The sequence below is a fragment of the Coregonus lavaretus genome (genome assembly GCF_964263955.1).
Source record: "Coregonus lavaretus genome assembly, chromosome: 12".
NCBI classification, from domain to species: Eukaryota; Metazoa; Chordata; class Actinopteri; order Salmoniformes; family Salmonidae; genus Coregonus; species Coregonus lavaretus.
Genome location: NC_139999.1, coordinates 37,702,232 through 37,720,827, shown reverse-complemented (window position 1 = coordinate 37,720,827; position 18,596 = coordinate 37,702,232). Strand labels below are relative to the sequence as shown.

Sequence of the window (18,596 nt, the reverse complement as noted above, 5' to 3'; positions counted from 1 at the left end):
TGGGCTAAAGAAAAGCCAAGATTCTTACTTTTTTAAATGGAACTGAAAAAAAAAAAAAAGAAAATTGTAAAATACCTGTGAAGCCTTATGTATTTTTGTTTAAATGTGTATACCCCTGAGTATAACGTTTATTTTTTGTATACTGTGTTGTAAAGTATGACTGTATATTTTGTTATATTTGATGTTAATAACAAATAAATAAAAAGCAGGTGGAATATTTCATCATCAATATGACTTCAATACATGAACAAGTTGAGACATGGGGAAAGATTTCCCCTTGTATTTGGAATTACATATTTTTTCCCCATATAACGTTTTGCAATAAAATTAATTAACACAATACAACATTACAAACCACCAGGAATTCTTATCTGCTTTTAATGAAACCACAAATCTCACAAAATCAAAATTGACATGGATAGATACAGAAATGGAAGTGCCTCAGTATATGTATATTGATATGATAGCAAACTATTTACAATCAATCTTAAATTTACAATAAATGTGTAATTCTTCCCCAGTTCTGTGGTATTATTATCATCAAGTCAGTTTGTCATCATCACAGTAACACACAACCATTCACAAGAATGCACATGAATAAGCAAAAAAGGCAGCGACGGGTGTTTAAAAAAAAAAAAGTAAAATGTGTTTTCATTACACGGATTCTGTTGCAAATGTTATGTCTGTTGAACCCGTTCACTGCAAACGGAAAATGTTTTGCAATGAAAACGACTTTCTATTGGACAAATTCAGGTAGGTCCCTCCCCGTTTGCTTCAAACGGTAAACATTTCCATTGCAAGACATAATGAATACACCCCAGTCAGTTCTTGACTACAGTGGTGTATTCATTAGGGCACATAGCAAAAAGTTTTGCAATGGAAAACATTGAAACTAAAACCAAGCCCTTCTTATTGGAGAAGTTCAGGTCAGTCCCGCCTCGCTTTGACCCATTTGCTTGCATTTGGTTCCTAGTAAATACACCCAAGATTGCAGTATTTAACATCAAAATACATATTTGCCCAGTCTCACACTGCTCTCTACATTTCTGAATAGTAAAGTGGAGGGTCTAGCCATTAATCCTTCATTAATTATTCAGAAGTTTTATCAACATTCTTACCATCTCCTTTTAGTTTCAAGTACAGTATTGTAGTTCATCCATCCTCTAAGAAAAGAACACAGAAGCTCTCTATTCATACCATTGATTCTAACTGAAGCTGCACAGGTGACAAAGCCACATAACACTACAAAGAACAAAAGCAAGGAACTGAAACAAGTCTTGGAGGGATGTTTGTGTGTACCTCTGCTCGACAAGCTACTTAGTGATCTCATCTCACTAACCACATTACTTCAAATCACTTTACAAGCCTTTGATTTGGGTATCCAAAAGAAGTAAGAGTTCAATACCTTTAAAAGGAAATAAAAAAAACGGTTTGAGATGTATACTTGGCTCGACACACAGCCCCTTCAGGACCTGAGTTTGAGTCCCATACATGTATCATATCAAGGCACCTAACTGACAGAGCAAAGAGAGCCAGCCATGCAGAGTGAGGAAGTGGATTAAGGCTAGGTTCCAGCTTCATAGCAGCTCTCAGGAGGAGTCTAGACCTTGGTTTAGCTTCAACTGCTTCCTCGGAGTGTGTGTGTCCATTTTTATTGTCACCCCAGGAATTGAATGTAATTCATTTCCAGAATAAACTGAGGTAAAATGTGTGTGTGAACTTGTGTTCATTAGTTGGTGGTTGGAAGTTAAACCAATCAATAGTTTTGTTCTCAAACGAACAAGTGAGTTATGCAATAATCAATAAAAATGCTGAAATGAAAGCATGCCAGTAGACTATCACTGTTTGAATGATTTAAGCCAGAATATTCCAAACTGTTAAGAAAAATAGTATCAGTAAAATCCTTGCTAACTGTGGTGATGGATTCAGGGTCACAAATCACCTAACCTCATCCGGGAACAAGATTACAAATCACCCATGCAACAGAGAAGTACTTTATGTATGACTGAACACAAAATATTAGAATAAGCTACATGACATACGGTGGTGTGTTAGTTATATGCTATTTGACAATGACTGAGGTAAACCAAATTAAAATAATTTAACGAAAAATAAGTATTTTGGTTGATGTTAATTTTTACATAATTGCTGTGGATAAATGCTTTGGTAGCATCTGAGAAGAAGTATTTGTTTTCATACAATTGGACCCACTTCAAACCAACTATATACATAGCATCATAAAATAAAAAGTTCTATATAGGACACTCAATACCTCCGAAAATCAAATACACAACAATAACTTTACAAAAACATAAGGCATGAAACTCAAGTCCATCAAAATAATATATATAATAATTCCAAGTCCACAGTCTTCACCAGGGCACTGTCCATCCACTACTCCTTCTGCCACCTTTTGAGTGACATTCTTGATCAGGTCTACATCCTGAGGAGGAACAAGGAGCTTTGTTGTTGACAAAGAGGAAGGTGATGCCATCATGATATTAGTGTGATGCAGTAATGATGGGAAATGTAGTTGGTCCAAACTAAACATCCTTGCAAACAATGGTGATCCACGTACTCTGTGTTTATGTTCAGCAGTTTCCCCGATCCATGTGCCTCCCAGGGCACACATACAGCGGAGCACATCCAATAGGATTCACTTAACCAATCCCAGCATGCATTCCTTCTCTTAAGCAGGAAATAACCCACATTTCCTGGCCCAGGTAGGAGAGAAAGACCATGGTAATAGATACAGAGAGCTAAAGAAAACATCTGTCTCAAAGGGGTCCTGAGCTTTCTTCACTACAATCTGAAGAAATGTGTTGACTTGAAGTCTGACAGAGATCGTCTCAGAAAAAATATTCAAGCAAAAATGATCAAAATGTTGTGATGTTGTACTGAAGTATGCTTAGACGGCATATATGTTAGCTTTATTATTGATAGATGAGTTTCTGATGAAGTCACACCATAGAGATAGAGGACTCATCTTTGTATCTGTGCCATTATAGCGTCTGTGACAGCATGGGCAGCGCCATTGAGGCATCCAGTTGACAACATTAAAATGGTGGAAAGCCTCAATGGCGCTGCCCATGCTAATACTGCCTTTTGGCCACTAGAGGCCTCTATCATTCTCTATGAGTCATACACAACTGGAAGCCATGGGATGAGTCATCGCATTATAGTCAGCCAATCTGATATTTTGTCAGCAGCAGAGGGGGCGGGGAGAAGGCAGATTAGGCTACAATCTTGCTTCTTTCTTCCTATGACTGATCAGTCCATGTTAGTTTTCTTTTCTCTAAATAAAACATGTGTTTAAGGCAGAGAGAGCGGGGTAATCCTGACTTAGAACGTCTCCTTCAGGATGTTTACCCTTCACTTCCATTTCCTCTACCCTCTTAGTTGGAGACCCCAACTACTTTTACCTGTCCCTCCATCACCCCCACTCGATACTACCCTACCCCCCGATTTGTCATGGTTTCCCCTCTAAAGCCTTCTATTGGTGTCATATCTCTTTAATCCCGTCTCTGTCATAGGATCTTCCCCTGCTCTTACGGTGTCATACGCTACGTTCCAAATGTCACCCGATACCCTATATAGTGCACTACTTTTGACCAGGGCCTATAGGGAATAGGGTGGCATTTTGTACGCAGCCATAAGTGTCATAGCATCAGCTGCTCCCTCCTCTCCTTTGTTCAGTTCAGGTTAGTCAGAAGTCTCTCCTTCTCTGCTCTCCGCCACCCCCAGCCGGGTCATAGTATCTCCTCCACCCCATGGGCAAAGATCATGACCAGGCCTGGCTCCAGGATCATGTCCTCCCCCATATGCTGGTTCTCACAGGCCATCACCACCACCGCCTGTTTCCCCGGGATACGCTTGGCCACGTAATTCTCATAGTAGCGCCGGTTCATCTGTCGCGTTTCCAGTGTGGCCAGGCCGGCGGGCCAGTTCCTCTCGTGGGCATTCTCGATAAGGTCGTTGATGATGGAAGGCGGGCAGCCGCTGTCGATGAGCGAGCGCTTGATGACCGCCTGGAGGACGGCGTCCGGCGTTGAGATCATGCCGCCCCAGCGGGTGACGCGCGCCGGCTGGAGGGAGTTCACCCACCTAGGAGGAGAGGTAGAGGGGAGGATGAGAGGAGAGTTGGGATATTATGATGGTTATTATAATCATCATAATTCATGAATATGCCTCAAAAGTGGAAAGTGTTGCAGCATAGTAGAGGTCTGCGCGGGACTGATTTCTTCATCCACCTCCTGCAGCTTTTCATACCGCATTCTGCCTGCTCCCACTGGCTTTTTGTCCAACTCCCACCCACAAGAACTGGTCCCGAACCCGCCCGCAGTCACGCAAATGTTATTTTAGGCATATGTGACGCAGCTCGCTGAGCAGCCATGGTCCCAGCAATGTTGTGCCCTATAGGCAATCTCAAAATGTGCAAAAATAATCCAAGAAATAGGTTAAATTACCAAAGATTCTCAAGTGGTCCATTATATTAGGCTATCAGTATTAGGTACTGGGCTATATCAGCCACTAGGCTAGACGTAGTTTGAAAGAGAGTTGGAACGAGAACGGACACTTGCACTTTCTCTTAAACTACGTTTATTGTATAATATAGCCTACCTTAATAGGAGCGGGACGATTTGCAGGCAGAGACAAATATGGGTGATCAATATTTATTTACAGTCAATGTAGTAGGCCTAAACTATGGCTTAATCATATTTAGGAAGTACATTTCCTTGGAAAGATAAGTGCCACGTGCTGCTCTGCCCATGCATATAGCCTGCTCTATTTAATAGACCACACACGCACCTGATCTCGCACACCTAACTAGGAGAGGAGAGGTAAGCTACTGAACTTGAAGCAGCAAGAATGATGAGTGGACACTTGCACTTTCTCTTACATTTTGCATAGCCTATAGCCCACCTTTCAGGAGCGGGACTATTTGCGGCATAGACCAATAAATGGATATGAATATTTAGGCTAATAAAAAGCGTAAGGTGCGCCTCCCGAGTGGGAGGCGTCACTACAGACCCGGGTTCGATCCCAGGCTGTATCACAACCGGCCGTGACCGGGAGTCCCATAGGGTGGCGCACAATTGGCCCAGCATCGTCCGGGTTAGGGGAGGGTTTGGCCAGGGGGGTTTTACTTGGTTCATCGTGCTCTAGCGACTCCTTGTGGCGGGCCGGGCGCCTGCAGGCTGATTTCGGTCGTCAGTTGAACGGTGTTTCCTCCGACACATTGGTGCGGCTGGCTTCCGGGTTAAGCGGCGGGTGTTAAGGAGCGCGGTTTGGCGGGTCATGTTTCGGAGGACGCATGACTCAACCTTCGTCTCTCCCGAGCCCGTTGGGGAGTTGCAGCGATGAGACAAGATCGTAATTGGATCGCAATTGGATATCATGAAATTGGGGGGAAAAAGGCGGTAAAAAACAAACAAAATAAAAAGGGAAAGGTGCAACGTCGCGCCTTTTCCTTTTAAATGATAGCATTTTTTGGTTGCACCTTGACTCACGTTGGTTGAGCACCCTCCACTTCATTCCATTATCAATATTTATTTCTAGACACCGTAGCCTAATCATATTTATGTTAATTTCCTTGGAAAGGTTTTTTCTGCATCAAAAAGGGGCTTAGGTGGTGGGTGTGGTAGTGCCGGCTGAATATTAGATAACATTTTAGAGGCCCCCCATCTTGGCGGTGTCGACCTTGTTTAATTTTTTAAGCCAATTTCCTGCAATTCTACACATTTTGCCATGGAGCTGAGAGAAAATGTTGCAGTTTTAAAAGCTAATTTCCTACAATTCTATGCATTTTGCCACGGCTAATGTTGTGCTCTTTTGCTCAAACAAAATCAGTACTGATAAATTCATTGTTTTTGTAATTTTCTCACACACAAAAATAAAATGGCAAAGAAATCCCTGTAACTGCGCTGTGCATCTCCACCCACTCATTTAATTGAGACCACACATACAGTGCCTTCAGAAAGTATTCATGACCCTTGACTTATTCCACATTTTGTAAACAGGATGCATGTTTTGGAATATTTTTATTCTGTACAGGCTTCCTTCTTTTCACTCTGTCAATTAGGTTAGTATTGTGGAGTAACTACAATGTTGTTGATCCATCCTCAGTTTTCTATCACAGCCATTTAAAACAGTTACAGAGTTTAAGTCTCCATTGTCCTCATGGTGAGATCCCTGAGCGGTTTCCTTCCTTTCCAGCAACTGAGTTAGGAAGGACACTTGTATCTTTGTAGTGACTGGGTGTATTGATATACCATCCAAAGTGTAATTAATAACTTCACCATGCTCAAAGGGATATTCAATGTCTGCATATATATATATATATTAAAATCTACCAATAGGTGCCCTTCTTTGGAGGCATTGGAAAACCTCCCTGGTCTTTGTGGCTGAATCGGTGTTTGAAATTCACTGCTCAACTGATAATTGTATGTTTGGGGTACAGAGTCATTCCAAAATCATGTTAAACACTATTATTGCATTCAGAGTGAGTCCATGCAACATATGTGACTTAAGCAAATTTTTACTCCTGAACTTATTTAGGCTTGCCATAACAAAGGGGTTGAATACTTATTGACTCAAGACATTTCAGCTATTCATTTTTAATTAATTTGTACAATTTTCTAAAAACATAATTCCACTTTGACTTTATGGGGTATTGTGTGTAGGCCAGTGACACAAATTCTCAATTTAAACCATTTTAAATTCAGGCTGTAACAACACAATTTGGAAAAAGTCAAGGGGTGTGAATACTTTCTGAAGGTACTGTATAGGCTTATAAGCGCACTTGATCTTGAATGCCCAACTAGGAGAGGTAGCCTATAGGCTACTGAATTTGAAGCAGGGAATTGTGTGTGTGTGTTTGTGTGTGTGAATAGTGCGACAGAGGTGATTTTAATACAATAGATTGGCTAACGCATACAAAACAGAAAGACAACCGTTTCAAAAGTAGCCTTAATCTGCGGGACCCAAAAATATTTGAATCCCAAAGTTGTCTGTCTGACCGCCCGCAGCATGAAAAATGTTGACCGCGCCGCAATGATCTGTCGCCCTCTACAGCGTAGTAAGTTAAACTGTCTGATTGTGAAGTGTTCTGTGCAATTCTGTATTGCACCACAGTGCTTAATAATCCACTCACTCCAGGATCTCATTGTACTCAATGGTGTCCTCCAGGTTCTGCAGGTTGGGGTTGGCACCGCGGATGGCCCTCATGTACGCCTTCAATAGCTGGATGTCCCGTTTCTGGAGGCAGAAAGGAGACACCACAATGGGCTAGCAGACCACGCTGACGAAAACATCACACAGATCGACTAAAATGTACAGGCACTGACACACACACACACACACACACACCAGTGAAAGCACACTTACTCAAACATAAGCACGCACGGACACGCACAAATACAGACACACACAAACCTGCTCCGCTAGCTGGTGCTTGTGTTCAGCAGAGGCCTTCTCCAGGTCTGCGATCTTGCCCTGCTGTTGCTGCACCACGCTGCGCAGGTGTTTGATGCAGTTATGGCTGGACACCTCGTCTTTAGGCATCTCCAGACTGAGGGGGGAAGAGGGAGGACATAACAGCTCATCAGCAGCCTTTTAGCTCAGCCAACTCCCCCACAGCCCCAGTAAACTACAACCTTTAGCCAATACCCTGCACACACAGCCCTGTTGACCCACTAACCCAGAGCCAGTAGCATCACTCACCTACAGCCTACAGCAGAGTTTCCCAACCCAATTCTCACCCCCCTCTTGGGTTGTGCTCATACTCCCTCATATAGATGACGTTCAGTTTTTAACAGCTTTGCTTGCCTATATCATTTAAATAAATGATTAACAAAACATGCCCCAAAATAGAGCTTGGGGAACGCCTTTGTTGGAGCCAACCCCACTCACCCACAGCCCTGCTCGCACTGGACGGGCCTCTTGGGGTTGTGCTGGCAGTCCCTGAGGTGCGACTGCAGCTGGTCCAGACGTAGCACAGCAGCGCAGCCAAAGCCGGCGTTGTCGCAGGTGATTTGCAGCTTGGAGAGCATGTTGCGCATGATGCGGGGCACGGGGCGCAGGTGGGCCAGTGTCACCACGCTGCGGTCCACGGGGCATATCTGCTGCTGAGAGAACCACTGGGTGATGCAGGCATTGCAGAAGGCGTGCTCACAGTGAGGGGCCTAAGGGAGGGTGGAGGGGGGACACAAACAGGAAGAAAATGGAGAGCAAACGCTAAAGACCCGCTCCAGAATTTTTCTTCTTCTATATAAAACATAATATATGACCATTTTGATGTTAAAAACATGTTGACAGAAAGATACATTTTAATTCAAAGATCAAATTCTTGGAATGACAAGAGGCTGAGGGCACGATAAAAAAGCTAAAGCCATTTGCAGTGAAGGAGGGAGTACAGCAAGTATGGTTACATTTGGGGATAGCAGTTCTGCTGTGTGTGAAGTCCTCATCAATGCAGGGGTGACGGTACTGATGACATCAGTAGATTACATTAGTGATGAGATCACTGAATGATGCTAAGCTAGCGACGGGCTGGCTAGCTTCTGTTGGCGACAATAGCCGTTCCCACCACAGTCCCACTACATTACACGCTTCCGAGTATATTACTCGCCAATGTTCAGTCTCTGGATTATAAAGTAGACGAGCTCAGGGCGAGGATCTCCTTCCAGAGAGATATCAGGGATTTTAACATACTCTGTTACACGGAAACATGGCTCTCTCGGGATATACTGTCCCCATCCATACAGCCAGCTGGGTTCTCAGTACATCACGCAGACAGGAATAAATAACTCTACGGGAAGAAGAAAGGTGGGGGTGTATGTTTCATGATTAACTACTCATGGTGTGATTGTGATAACATACAGAAACTCAAGTCCTTTTGTTCACCCGACCTAGAATACCTCAATCAAATGCAGACCGTATTACCTCCCAAGAGAATTATCTTTGGTTATAGTCATAGCCGTGTATATTCCCCTTCAAGCCGATAGCACAACGGCCCTCAAGGAACTACACTGGACTTTGTGCAAACTAGAAACCACATATCCTGAGGACGCATTTATTGTAGCTGGGGATTTTAACAAAGAAAATTTGAGGGAAACGCTACCGAAGTTCTACCAACACATTGACTGTAGTACTAACTCTGGAAAAACATTGGACCACTGCTACTCGACTTTTAGAAATGCCTACAAGGCCCTCCTCCGCCCTCCCGTCGGAAAATCTGATCACAACTCCATTTTGCTCCTCCATTCCTATAGGCAGAAACTCAAAACAGGAAGTACAAGTGCTAAGGTCTATTCAACGCTGGTCTGACCAATCGGAATCCATGCTTCAAGATTGTGTTGATCACACGGACTGGGATATGTTCTTGGTAGCCTCTGAGAATAAGATCAACGAATACACGGATACGGTGACTGAGTTCATCAGGAAGTGTATAGGAGACGCTGTTCCCACTGTGACTATTAAAACCTACCCAAACCAGAAAACGTGGATAGATGGCAGCATTCGCGCAAAACTGAAAGCGCGAACCACCGGATTTAACCATGGCATGGTGACTGGGAATATGGCCGAATACGAACAGTGTAGTTATTCCCTCCGTAAGGCAATCAAACAGGCAAAACGTCAGTACAGAGACAAAGTGGAGTCACAATTCAACAGCTCAGACACGAGACGTTTGTGGTAGGGTCTACAGGCAATCACGGACTACAAAGGGAAAACCAGTCACGTCGGGGACACTGACATCTTGCTCCCGGACAAGGTAAACACCTTCTTCGCCCGCTTTGAGGGTAACACAGTGCCACCGACGCTGCCCGCTACCAAGGACTGTGGGCTCTCCTTCTCCGTGGACGACGTGAGTAAAACTCTCTAATGCCTTCCGGCCCAGACGGCATCCCTAGCCGTGTCCTCAGAGCATGCGCAGACCAGCTGGCTGGAGTGTTTACGGACATATTCAATCTCTCCCTATCCCAGTCTGCTGTCCCCACTTGCTTCAAGATGTCCACCATTGTTCCTGTACCCAAGAAAGCAAAGCTAACTGAACTAAATGATTATCACCCCGTAACACTCACTTCTGTCATCATGAAGTGCTTTGAGAGGCTAGTTAAGGATCATATCACCTCTACCTTACACCCTAGACCCACTTTAATTTGCATAGCGCCTCAATAGAGCCACAGATGATGCAATCGCCATCGCACTGCCCTATCCCATCTGGACAAGAGGAATACCTATGTAAGAATGCTATTCATTGACTATAGTTCAGCATTTAACACCACAGTACCCTCCAAGCTCATCATTAAGCTCGGGGCCATGGATCTGAACCCCGCCCTGTGCAACTGGGTCCTGGACTTCCTGACGGGCTGCCCCCCATGTGGTGAAGGTAGGAAACAACACATCCACTACGCTGATCCTCAACAGTGTGCGTGCTCAGCCCCCTCCTGTACTCCCATGACTGCGTGGCCACGTATGCCTCCAACTCAATCATCAAGTTTGCAGACGACACAACAGTAGTAGGCCTGATTACCAACAATGACGAGACAGCCTACAGGGAGGAGGTGAGGGCCCTGGGAGAGTGGTGCCAGGAAAATAACCTCTCACTCAACGTCAACAAAACAAAAGGAGCTGATCGTGGACTTCAGGAAACAGCAGAGGGAGCACGCCCCTATCCACATCGACAGGACCGCAGTGGAGAAGGTGGAAAGCTTAAAGTTCCTCGGCGTACACATCACTGACGATCCAAAATGGTCCACCCACACAGACAGTGTGGCGAAGAAGGCGCAACAGCGCCTCTTCAACCTCAGGAGGCTGAAGAAATTTGGCTTGAGAGCATCCTGTCGGGCTGTATCACCGCCTGGTACAGCAACTGCACCGCCCGCAACCGCAGGGCTCTCCAGAGGGTGGTGCGGTCTGCCCAACGCATCACCAGGGGCAAACTACCTGCCCTCCAGGACATTTACAGCACCCGATGTCACAGGAAGGCCAAAAAGATCATCAAGGACATCAACCACCCGAGTCATGGCCGGTTCATCCCGCTATCATCCAGAAGGCGAGGTCAGTATAGGTGCATCAAAGCTGGGACCGAGAGACTGTTAACCATCAGACTGTTAACCTCTATGGGATCGGTGTCCCGTATACGGGACGGTTGAGCTAACGTGATTAGCATGACTGTTGTAAGCAGGGGCGGCCTGTTCAATAGGGCGATATGGGCGACGCACTGCCAAACGGGAAAAGGAAGGGATTTTTTTTCTAATCAATTATATCACAGCAACAGTAGTTATCAGTGTTGTAATCTATACGTCTGATCTGCCACAGTGCCACACTGCCACTAAATGTCGAATCAGGCTAAAGTCGTGCTTCAAATGGCTCCCCCCCCTTTTGGGGCGATTTCAGTCAGGTTGAAAATCGCCCAGAAGTCTGTCATAGACTCCCATGTAAAATCTATTTTTTTCAAATTTCAGAGCCTTCAATACAATCTCAATGGGTGTCTGTGGGCTTGCACTTACGCGCTTTCGTCATACGTTACGTAACCATGAACGTAACTGAGAAAAGAGCGGATTGTTTGAAAGAAGTTCCTTTTTGTCGGCGAACAAATGAAGATAAATTGGCAACGAAACAATTAGGACCTCCCAGACCAAATTTAATAATTCAACAGGTTTCTACTAAAGGCGGAAAGTCCTACACCCGAGGATTTTCCAAAAATTGGTACGAACGAAAAAAGACATTGCCACTCACTCAACTGGATGAGGGATACAGGCTAGCTGTCCGCCGCCACAACGATGAGGTTAGTGTTGATAATCACAAGTTTACTGGAGAACTGAGACCAAGTAGAGACTTTGGACAGGGTGGATATGGTATAATAAAGGCAGTTTATTCAGAGGTAAAGATATCTGGAATCGCGTTCACGGACCCGTTCGTCAAACTCTTAGGGAGCTATAAATTAAGCCCCATTACTTACCATATCAGATAAGAGAAATTGCTGCAGCTACATATATTTTACATCCTGGCCCTACATAGTTCACTATTTGCATCACTTACCAAAATATTACATGTGGTCATATATGCTTGGAAAGTGGAGATGCCATAGAACGTCAAAAAAGTAAACATTGCTGGAGACACATTGCCGTTTTGGAGAAGACATCGCGTTTGCTAGCGAAGAGATTTGTTGTGGCAAATGAACTTGGGCTGGGAATTGCCAGGAACCTCACGATAAGATATATGCATCAGCATTGCGAGTCTCATGATTCTATACGTATTGCGATTCGATACTGTGATTTTATTGCGCACCATATGTCTGTTGCAGAGGGATCAGAAAGCCATGAGAACGAGTTTTGATCAGTCATGGAAATAAAAGTGCTGAAAACAAATTGGCTCCCAATGTGAAAAGATTGAGAACAAGCTATGAAGGAACAATAATGGTGTTTTGGTGCAGGTACAGCCAACTAGCGCTAAAATATTGCGATATTGTCAATACAGTATATCGTAAAGTATCACTATGTAACTCGATTTCTTTCACCCCAATCCCTCAAATTAACGGTAAATAACTGAATTGTTTGCCCCACATTTAGCTAAGATGATTAGCTAGCCAGCTAAAATGTTTTATTTAGTTAGCAGTCGCATCTACAATAGTTTACTGTCAATAACATGTCTCCAAAAATGACGTGGTGTCTCCAATTGTGTTGACATTTTACAATTGCGATGCGCATCCATGAGTATCCACTTTCTGTAGCTCAGCTGGTAGAGCATGGTGCTTGTTTTACATTACATTTACATTTTAGTCATTTAGCAGACGCTCTTATCCAGAGCGACTTACAGGAGCAATTAGGGTTAAGTGCCTTGCTCAAGGGCACATCGACAGATTTTTTCACCTAGTCGGCTCGGGGATTAGAACCAGCAACCTTTCGGTTACTGGCACAACGCTTTTACCCACTAAGCTACCTGCCGCCTGTAACGCCAAGGTAGTGGGTTCGATCCCCGGGACCACCCATACACAAAAATGTATGCACGCATGACTGTAAGTCGCTTTGGATAAAAGCGTCTGCTAAATGGCATATTATTATTATTATTATTATTATCTGAAGAGAGCCCCGAAACATTGTGTGCAGACATTTTATGCAATAAATGAAGTAGGTTGAATCTAGTAGTTCTGATCTTCTGATTGGTCCTGATGAGTTGGGCGAGGTCCCCTCCAGGCTACTGTCACTGTTGCATTGGCTCTGAGTCGGGTTCTCTGTCTTCAAATGTTCAGCCTAAGAGAGGGGATTTTTGTGTGTGTGTGTGTTTAACAGTGATGATGTGTGTGTGTGTGTGTGTGTTTAACAGTGATGATGTGTGTGTGTGTGTGTGTTTGTGTGTGTGTGTGTCCTCAGAGCAAGAACTCGTGAGTTGGAAGAACTGAGAGGCCTATGGCGTGGGTGTTGTCCTTGGCCACCTGCTGACAAGGCTGACAAGATAGGACCCTTTTGTCCATTTAACAACATTTTACTCAACATATCATATTCCATATTCACTATAACAAATATATTTACTACGACATTAGCAAGAACCGCCACATCCTCAGCCGGTTAATCCAGTGTGTGAAGTTTTGCGGAGTGTTTGAGTTAGCTTTGCGAGGCAAAGATGAAACTGAGGGCTCCACCAACCCTGGTAAGCCAACACTTTTGAGATCAGTCAATAAATGCTTCTGGTATTGACTTATATGCTGCCCCTGTCTTCATGTTGTTGCCGGACATATCTTTTTTAAAATGTGTGTAGGTCACCTAAATCATCAGAAAAATTGCCCCTCCTGAGAATTTTTTCAGGAGCCGCCACTGGTTGTAAGTAACAGCAAACTTCCAGGACATAGACATGTCTTATATGGGCAGAAAGATTAAATTCTTGTTAATCTAACTGCACTGTCCAATTTACAGTAGCTATTACAGTGAAAAAATACATTCAGTAATCTTGCTCTGATTTGTCATCCTAAGGGTCCCAGAGATAAAATGTAGCATAGTTTTGTTTGATAAAATTCATTTTTATATTCAAATGTAGGAACTGTGTTCTACAGTTTGAACCCCTGCTGTCTCTGGCTCCACACCCACCCCGCCCGGCCATCTAAATGTGTGCAAGTTAGTGTATAACCTAATGATCCATCATGTATGACATTCCTGGGAGTGTGTAAACTTACAAAAATGATATGCTAATACAAAATGTATGTCCTCTATAGTTATGTACTTGAAAATTTATCAATTCGGCACATTTGGGCAGACTTGATACAAAATAGTCCAGTATTGCAACGCTTCACTGGATCAATCTGAAACTTTGCACACACACTGCTCCCATCTAGTGGCCAAAATCTAAATTGCGCCTAAACTGCAATATTATATTTAAATTTTAGTCATTTAGCAGACGCTCTTATCCAGAGCGACTTACAGTTAGTGAGTGCATACATTTTCATACTGTGGCCTCTCTCTTGCATTTCAAAGATGATGGAACAAAAAAATTAATAGAAAACGCATATTTTTTGGTTTCATATTCTCCTACATTAATTTCAGATTTCCACAAACTTCAAAGTGTTTCCATTGAAATGGTATCAAGAATATGCATACCTTGCTTCAGGTCCTGAGCTACAGGCAGTTAGATTTGGGTATGTAATTCTAGGCGACAATTTAAAAAAAGGGTCCAATCCTTAAGAGGTTAAATAGCCATCACTAGCCGGCTTCCACCTGGTTACGCAACCCTGCACCTTAGAGGCTGCTGCCCTATATATAGACTTGGAATCACTGGCCATTTTAATAATGGAACACTAGTCACATTAATCATGTTTACATATTGCTTTACTCATCTCATATGTATATACTGTATTGTATTCTACTGTATTTTAGTCAATGCCACTCCGACATTGCTCGATCTAATATTTATATATTTCTTAATTCCATTCTTTTACTTTTAGATGTGTGTATTGTTGTGAATTGTTAGATACTACTGCACTGTTGGAGCTAGGAACACAAGCATTTCGCTACATCCGCAATAACTTCTGCTAAATATGTGTTTGTGACCAATAAAATTGGATTTGAGTTCCTGGGTGTCAGGAAAAAAGCTCTCAGGGCTACAGCCGCCATTGGTAGCAATGGATCCCCCAGAGACCTTCTTTCCCTCTGTTTCCCATGCAGTCCCTGGGTGAGTCCGAAATGGCACCCTATTTCCTTTATAGTCCACTACTTTTGACCAGGGCCTTGATCAAATGTAGTGCACTATAGGGTACAATTTCAGACACAGTCCTAATCCTGATTCCTCCCACTACAGGATCGGTACATCCGAACATCACACCTGGTGATGGGTTCTATGTTGCAGTGCTGCTGATTCATACTGGGGCCCCAGAGGGAGTATAAATGATCACCACCCAACCCCCCCTACCCAGCCCATCCCAGCCCAGCCCTGGGACACTCCACACAGCAGCACTGACTCCAGCAAGGTCAGTGAGTGCAGCACAGCACACTGACTGGGACTAACACACCCTCATATGCACACCCAGAGGCTTGTATTTAGAGAGTTGAGCAAACTTTTGTAACTTTGAATAATATTCTAATTCTAGACAGTTACATAGCATTAAATATTCCCCGCTAACAATACTAAAGAAAAAAAACGTCCGCAACTCTGGTATGCTCCCATGGTGATTTAATCAGATGCCCCAAAAAAAATTTTTAGCTAACATGGTTGCCAGAAAGAATGTTGTGATGTCATGTAAATGCATCATCATGCAGAAACCTCAATGGCCCAAATCTCTAAATACATGGCTCTGTGCCCACCTAACCTCTGTTTATTCCACTCCCTCTCTCCCTCCCATTCTTTCAGTCTGGAAGATGTCAATGCTCTTAGTAGGGCATTGGAATTATACAGCTTTCACTCAGGAATACTTCTGAAAGTATTCACACCCCTTGACTTTTCCAAAATGTTGTTGTGTTACAGCCGAAATTTAAAATGGATTAAATAGAGATTGTGTGTCACTGGTCTACACACACACACACACAACACCCCATAATGTCAAAGTGGAATTATGTTTTTATTTTTTTTAAACAAATTAATTAAAAATGAAGAGCTGAAATGTCTTGAGTCAATAAGTATTCAACCCCTTTGTTATGGCTTGCCTAATTAACTACAGTGGTACAATTCACATAAGTTGCATGGAGTCACAGTGTGCAATAATAGTGTTTAACATGATTTTTCAATAACTACCTCATCTCAGTACCAGATTGCAGTTTTACTTTAGTGCCTTATTTCAAACAGGATGCATGTTTCGGAATATTTTTATTCTGTACACGCTTCCTTTTCACTCTGTCATTTAGTTTAGTATTGTGGAGTAACTACAATGTTGTTGATCCATCCTCAGTTCTCCTATTATAGCCATTCAACTCTAACTGTTTTAAAGTCACCATTGGCCTCATGGTGAAATCCCTGAGTGGTTTTCTTTCTCTCCGGCAACTGAGTTAGGAAGGACGCTTGTATCTTTGTAGTGACTGGGTGTATTGATACACAATCCAAAGTTTAATTAATAACTTCACCAGCCCATCTACCAATACATTTACATTTACATTTACATTTACGTCATTTAGCAGACGCTCTTATCCAGAGCGACTTACAAATAGGTGCATTTACCTTATAGCCAGTGGGATCACCACTTTATAATGTTTTTTTGTTGTTGTTTTTTGTCTTTTTATTTTTTTAAATTATTTTTTATTTTTGGGGGGTTGGGGTAAGGGGGGGGGGGGTAGAAGGATTACTTTATCCTATCCCAATAGGTGCCCTTCTTTGCCAGGCATGGGAAATCTTCCCTGGTCTTTGTGGTTGAATCTGTGTTTAAAATTCACTGCTCGACTGACAGACCTTACAGATAATTGTACGTGTGGGGTACAGAGATGAGGTAGTCATTCAAAAATCATATTAAAACACCATTATTGCACACAGAGTGAGTCCATTAAACTTGTGACTTGCTAAGCAATTGTTTACTCCTGAACTTATTTAGGTTTGCCATAAAAAGGGGTTGAATACTTATTCACTCAAGACATCAGCTTTTAATTTTTTTATTATTGTTTGTAAACATTTCTAAAAATATAATTCCACTTTGACATTATGAGGTATTGTGTGTAGGTCGGTGACAAAAATAATCTCAATTTCATCCATTTTAAATTCAGGATGTAAAAACAAATTGTGAAGGCACTGTATTATAGTGTACATACTATTTGTCCAGGCCAATGCAGGGGATGCCAGAGTAAGCAGCATACACAGCTGAATTCCTCCCTCTCTCATTATACTGTATGTGTGTGTCCACTGAAAGCCCTATGGCAGTTATGTCCACATTCCTTTACTGATGCCAGCACACTGCGCAAAGTCCTACGACAGCTGAGAATGCAAAGGCTACATTGGCTGGAAGTGACGCTGTACTGCAACACTACCTTCTTGCTGAATTAACCTACCAACGCATGAACACACACGTGCCCACAGACAGATGCAATCACACTCACAAAAATACTGCAAAACAAAGAACACTTAATATCACAGGAAATTGACCAAAACACACATTAAGAAATCCCTAGGCTGGACAAAGTGTTATGTACTATAAAAAGCACAAACCAGCAACTATTTACTCCAAGGGCAAACATGTAGGAAAACAATGCCATCCTCTGCAGGTCAATAGTGTCTATTTAAAGCCACTCACCTCATGTTTGGTTTCAGTTTGGGAGATACGTTTGCTATAATAGCATCCTTATGCTTCATTTACATTAACAGGACTAAGCATCCCCACTCACTTATTCTATCCCTAGTGCCTACACTACAAACATTAGGCACATTTACTAATCTTTAAAAAGAATGGACAGATTTTCATGCAGAGCTCATCTCTCCAAATTGCCTTCTTCCCTCACTCCTGTCTTCTCTCTCTCCCTCTCTCCCTCCCTCTCCTCTCTCTCTGTCTCTCTGTCCCTCCTGTCCTCTCCTCTATCTCTCTCCTGTCCTCTCCACTCTCCCCTTGCTGACACTGCATCTCTCTGAAAACCGATCGCCCTGTTAGCTCTCCTCCCTGTCCTTTCTCTCCCTCTCTCTGCCCATCTCCTTCCTGGCCATGATGGGGCTATTCTCATGTCTAATCGCTTTCACCTTTCACTAGCATTGAATCATCATCACTGGAGCTTCATCAGAGAATCAAATTACAAGTCCAGTGATATACCGTATACAGAAATGCAAGAACAGTATAGCGGCAAGAGCACTGCGGAAAATATGATAATTAAGCAATAAAGCCAGAGGGGGTGTGGTATATGGCCAATATACTAAGGCTAAGGGCTGTTGGGCTAATTGCAGCATTACCGCAAAAATGGAAGAGGCAAGTGGAAGGGGGAGAAAGTAAGGAACTTGTCTGTCGGCTTTGAATTTGTGATAAATAAAATAAAAAGTATACCAGCTTCATTTAAGGACCAAAAAATTGATAGCTGTGCTATATCGATTGCAAAATATACTGAACAAAAATATAATAATAATAATAATAATAATAACGTGAAGTGTTGATCCCATGTTTCATGAGATGAAATAAAAGATCCAAGAAATGTTCCATACACATA

At 42.9% G+C, this 18,596-nt stretch overlaps 1 protein-coding gene across 3 annotated transcripts in view; it reads right to left on the bottom strand.

Annotated features, from left to right (window-relative positions):
• Window positions 1-3,259: 3,259 nt before the first annotated feature.
• Window positions 3,260-18,596, bottom strand: part of LOC311138015 (E3 ubiquitin-protein ligase NRDP1-like) — a 34,761-nt gene continuing 19,424 nt past the window's right edge. The window contains exons 4-7 of one of the 3 annotated variants that reach the window (XM_084172660.1): window positions 7,912-8,183; window positions 7,435-7,570; window positions 7,154-7,257; window positions 3,260-4,104 (exon numbers count right to left, since the gene is read on the bottom strand). In XM_084172660.1, the coding sequence (XP_084028786.1) occupies window positions 3,750-4,104; window positions 7,154-7,257; window positions 7,435-7,570; window positions 7,912-8,183 (867 nt within the window). In that variant the 3' untranslated portion in view covers window positions 3,260-3,749. The remainder of the gene's footprint in view (window positions 4,105-7,153; window positions 7,258-7,434; window positions 7,571-7,911; window positions 8,184-18,596) is intronic. The other 2 variants (XM_084172662.1, XM_084172661.1) reach the window with 2 other exon arrangements.